This window comes from Mixophyes fleayi, unplaced genomic scaffold (genome assembly GCF_038048845.1).
Source record: "Mixophyes fleayi isolate aMixFle1 unplaced genomic scaffold, aMixFle1.hap1 Scaffold_721, whole genome shotgun sequence".
NCBI lineage: Eukaryota > Metazoa > Chordata > Amphibia > Anura > Limnodynastidae > Mixophyes > Mixophyes fleayi.
In genome coordinates, this window is record NW_027448434.1 from 1 (window position 1) to 5,000 (window position 5,000).

The 5,000-nt window shown below is 37.3% G+C and overlaps 1 protein-coding gene across 1 annotated transcript in view; it reads right to left on the minus strand.

The window, feature by feature from the left end:
* Positions 1 to 3: 3 nt before the first annotated feature.
* LOC142135421 (LIM/homeobox protein Lhx2-like) overlaps positions 4 to 5,000 on the minus strand; it is a gene marked incomplete at its 3' end in the record, with an annotated part of 21,019 nt that continues 16,022 nt past the window's right edge. Inside the window, exon 4 of the mRNA XM_075194606.1 lies at positions 4 to 171. Within this exon, the coding sequence (XP_075050707.1) occupies positions 4 to 171 (168 nt within the window). The remainder of the gene's footprint in view (positions 172 to 5,000) is intronic.

Sequence of the window (5,000 nt, forward strand, 5' to 3'; positions counted from 1 at the left end):
CTAGTTGCTTTAAGTCCTTGGCGTCTGGGTTGTGGTTAATAGCAAAGTAGGATTTCATTGTCCGCAGCTGATGGTGTTTGAAAGAGGTCCTCATGCGTTTGGTTTTCTGGTTGGGGGTGTACTGTTGGTCTCTGTCCAGGTGGTCTCCATCGTTTTCATTGCAGCTTAGTGCTAGCAGAGACAGGAGAGGAGATGTCATTCATTACAGTACCAAATCCCTACATCACATGTAATTGATTCCACCTCTACATTGAATTGGCCTCCAGACAGACTGTACAACCATTTCTAAAGCAGAGGTGTCTGAGAGAAGAGGAAAATGTATTTTGGTTGGCTAATTATCTTCATACGCTTCAATTCACCCACCTGTGACACATGTGGAGGAAGTATCGGGTGACCAGTAATAGCCAAGCTAACTACTACAGTACATATCTAGGGATTACAATAAACCACATCATTGGAAAAACACCACAAATTAATCATATTAAACTTTTGCTTCAAAAACAAATTTGGTGAATAATAAAACACTTCTGCATTCATACTTTTATAAAACAACAAACTGCAATGTAAAGTTTGAAGGAACAAAATGATCACTTAACACATTGCATTTTAAAATATTTAAAAGTATAGGCTCATAAACTTCATGTCTTCTCCATTTTACACTTTACATGCATTGTTTAATTAATTGACATGAAATCTTCTAGACTGTTGAGGTCTGTCTGTTGAATTACCATTGTCCTTTCAGACATGGGGCAAGATTTACTAAACTGCGGGCTTGAAGAAGTAGATATGTTGCCTATAGCAACCAATCAGATTCTAGCTTACATTTTGTAGAATGCACTAAATAAATGACAGCTAGAATATGTTTGGTTGCTATAGGCAAAAACTCCACTTTTTCAAACCTGCCGTTTAGTAAATATACTCCCTGATGTTCCAAACTACAAATTGATAGTTTGCGCTTCAGCTTTCAGCTGTAAATGTGCACAATGTAAAACCAGAAGTAAAATAGTCACTCCAAACGTCTTATTTGTATGAAAATGTTGATTTATGAATTCAAGCGTTCACACAACGTATGTATTTTGGGTTCTGCCACCCTTAGTCATAGCACACACTGTGCCGGCAGCCATTTTGTGGGCTAATCCAAAAATAGTGCAACCTATTATTTATTAGGTTGTGACAAATTTCCTCAGTGATGTCACTGGTACATTGTCAGGCTCCCAAAATGGACGCCTCCACCAATTTCCTTCCAAAGGTGCTCTGTGATTCCACTGATTGAAAGTGAATTGACAGCCTGCATTCACACAAATACAAATTAAGAAAAATGTGTGTCTCTGTTCTGTATAGGTGTTCAGAGCACTCTAATATAATCTATTATATATCTAATTGTGCTACTTTTATTTTTTCAGGCAATTTCCTGAAAGCTTGGTCCATTTGTTTCAGTCAGTAAAACAGCATGCTTCCCTTAGGCCTATATTATTATTATTATTATTAGTAGTAGTAGTAGTAGTAGTAGTAATAGTACTAGTGGTAGTATTAGATGTTGTAAATGTTGAACTTTACTGGCAGCAAATGGTAAATGTATTTGCTGTGCATATGGCCTATAAACAAACAGTCTTTCAGATTAGTAATACAGGGATAGACATGCTTCACTGTTTCTTGCATAATTGCAGATCGCCTGCTCTGTATCTAGGACGCAGAAATTGTAAGATCTGTGCATCATTATCATTCCTAGTCGTGAAGAATCTCATTGTTTTTTGCATTATGCAAAGGAATATGGGGCAAAGTCATTACTGCAGAGGTAACACTGGGAACGCTGCATACTTGAGAAGAAGTACTTTCAAGTTTGTAAAAAGATCCTATAGTGTGATATGTAAATACTTCTGGCATAGCTCTGCAACATAATGTAGAATAATGTTCTAATTCTCTCAGCTCGTGCCAGAAACATTTTATGCTAGTTAAGACCTATAAACAAAATCAGGAAATCAGTGTAGCATTTAGTATGCGTAAAAATGCAGGAATAGATTAAAGGCAGAATCCACATGATTGGTGTAAATAAAATTACAGTGCACGCATTATTACATTGATCCAGCATTGGGAAACATGCCACATGACAGTGTGTTCAAAGGGTAGGAATTTGCTCAAACGAACAAGCTGCTTTACCATTGCTTGAACAGATAGAGAGATGGTAGCCATAGTTTGGACATGATATTGCTGGGCATTTTCTGGGAATTTCTTCACTGCATTGGTATATGACTGCAGGAACAAGGCCAATGGAAAGTGCAAAACAGATCAAAGGATACATTTTGGTTTTTCTGTCCCTGTAAAATGTATCTAGTTCTGGGCATAAGACAAACAGTCCCAAGTGGTCTAATGTGTTGTCCTACATTACACCCCATTGTGTGATAGATCTCATATCATAAGACCCCCAGTTATACAGAATGGTGGAACTGAGGAGGTTATCAGGCTATGATCCCACCAACTTTTATTAACCTATGTATAATTGTAGATTTTATTATGTTAATGACATCTGCACGCTGTTATAGATAGTAGAGTGTCATAGATAGAGGCAGATGTGAATACAGGAATACTGTGGAAGGGGTGTAATTAAAATGTAGGGAATTAGTTCAAGGAATCCTATTGTTGATCTTTAACTGTCCACAGAATATTTCACTCAGGCAGCAAAAAGCTTAGACACATCTCTCACCCTACGTAAGTCACATTCACACCGCAATGTTCCTAATAACATTACACTTATTCATTTGCATGATTCGCGCTCCCGCAACAATGCTGATAGTAATGTTACATTTATTAATTTGCAGCCTTGAAAATGACATTATTAGGGTTTACAATCATCTGTACATATACAAACATATTAGGAAGATAATATCAGTACTAATGTTAGACGGAGAAGGCATATGGCATTGCAGATGTACACAGTTTCACAATTTACCTTACAGTTTAATATTTTGTGGACTGTCTCCACTTACTTGTATTTGAGTTGAATCTTTGTCTCCATTCCCCCTTATATTTACCTACCAAGTCATACAACCCACTGCAAATGATTATGGTGGTTGGGCACATTGCCTTGGAAAACACTCATCATCCATGTCCATAGACTTAAAAATATTAAACAACTTTTCTCTGGTAAAATAAATGTAATCTGAGAGAAGGGTAAGGATTGTATTTCTATTGGTGCACTCTGTAATGAACCATATTATATTATATTATATTATAGTAATAATTCCTACAGGAGCTGATTGTCCTTTTGGGTCATAGGGAATGTTGGGCAGGTGTATGGTTGGCCGGTACTGAGCTGCAGGAACTGCACACTGAAGCAGGATTTACTGTGACTAAGAGCATTACAGAGATACAGCCCCCAGAATATTTGGCTGGTCAATAGTGTTAATCAGCCCCATAGGTATACCAAAAGGGGTGTGACCTCACAGACCAATAGAAAGCCACTTGCGTAGCTACAGCCCCCAGAATGTTTGATTGGTTAATAGTATTAACCAGTTGAATTTGTTTGCAACAAGGGGTGTGACTCCGCAAACCAATAAGACTTATTGGTCTGAAGTGTTAACCCCACCCCCTAAGCTGCAAGTCACCACATTTCTATAATACTGTACTCCTGACTGTCCATTTTTCTGACCAATCCCCTATGCTCCTTGTCTTCTGTTTTGTTTCTAATAATAGACTTCTTCATTGGCTTAAAAACATGTTGGTTCATTTTCTAACATCCGCACTGTTTATTATTATGTGATATAGAGTTTTGGTGCAAGATGTATATAAAATGCTGTGTTTTATGCTAATTTACATCTGGAAGTCAACGGAGGTGTCTTACGGCAATTTTTAAACTTTCCACTTTGACCATTTAAAACATCAGGAGGTATGTACAGTATACTGTAAAGCTAGTGGCTATTTAGTTGGTCTGAATGGCCTCTGCCAGCAGTAACATGAAGGTTTCAAGATTGTAAATAACCACAATAATCCTGCAGGAAGACATAGCTATTAGCTAATTATTGGCTCCTTCCTATAAGCCAATGTTATTGTAAATATGGGGTGCCACTTAGTTGCACTTGCCTCCCGTGAACAGATGTTGCCAAGTGTCCCCTTCTCAGTGGATTAGCTCTACAGCTAAAACGCTTTTCTTCACGCTATTTGTTAATATCCTGAACTTGTAAGTAGTTGCAACAAAGAATTGTCTGTAGCTTGTTAATAAAAAAAAGAAACAGACTAGCAACACAACTGTGCTAGGTCATATAACATGTATGTACGTACGTATATATGTAAGTGAAAAGTCCAAAACAACACTATTATTGGAAGGAAAGTTTGCGGGAATATTATGTGCTGAAGAGTAAATCAATTTGAGTTTGAAAATATGCCATTTGATGGAAGGCCAGACGATTTAGAAGCTGGCGTCTGTCCATGGAACTCTACTCTTAACCCATTAAGCACCAAACTATACCATTATTTCAAGTTCCAGAAAGAACACGTAAACACCTAGCTTGATACAACACTACATAAGCATGTTAGCGTCTAGCAGTTGTTCTTGAGTCAAGATGGTTTTCTGGTTTCCTCTTACTAATGTTACATTTAGACATTTTTCTCTGTGGTCTGATACAAATGATTTACAAGTTTCTGATAAAAACATTTCCTGCTAAACTGCGCGTGAGTGTTATTATTATTATTACATTATTATTTTTCTTAAGAAAGCTTAGAACAGAGAACCTAAGAAAATGATCTGGAAACCAAAATATATGCGGTTTACAAACTGGTTTCAATTTTCAGCAGTTCTTTGGTCTGGCTTTGAAAAAAAAATCAATTGCTTTTGAAAATAAATCTAGCTTTGGTTGCAGCCAAAACTAACTGACTTGTCTCCAAAGGACAGCAAAACTTGTTATTGTAATAGTGACACATGAAATCTGTTGATTGCTTGCAAAGTACTCTGGCACCGACATGCGCCAAATCATTTCATTTTGCAATGCAGTGAGGGGTGTTCACTC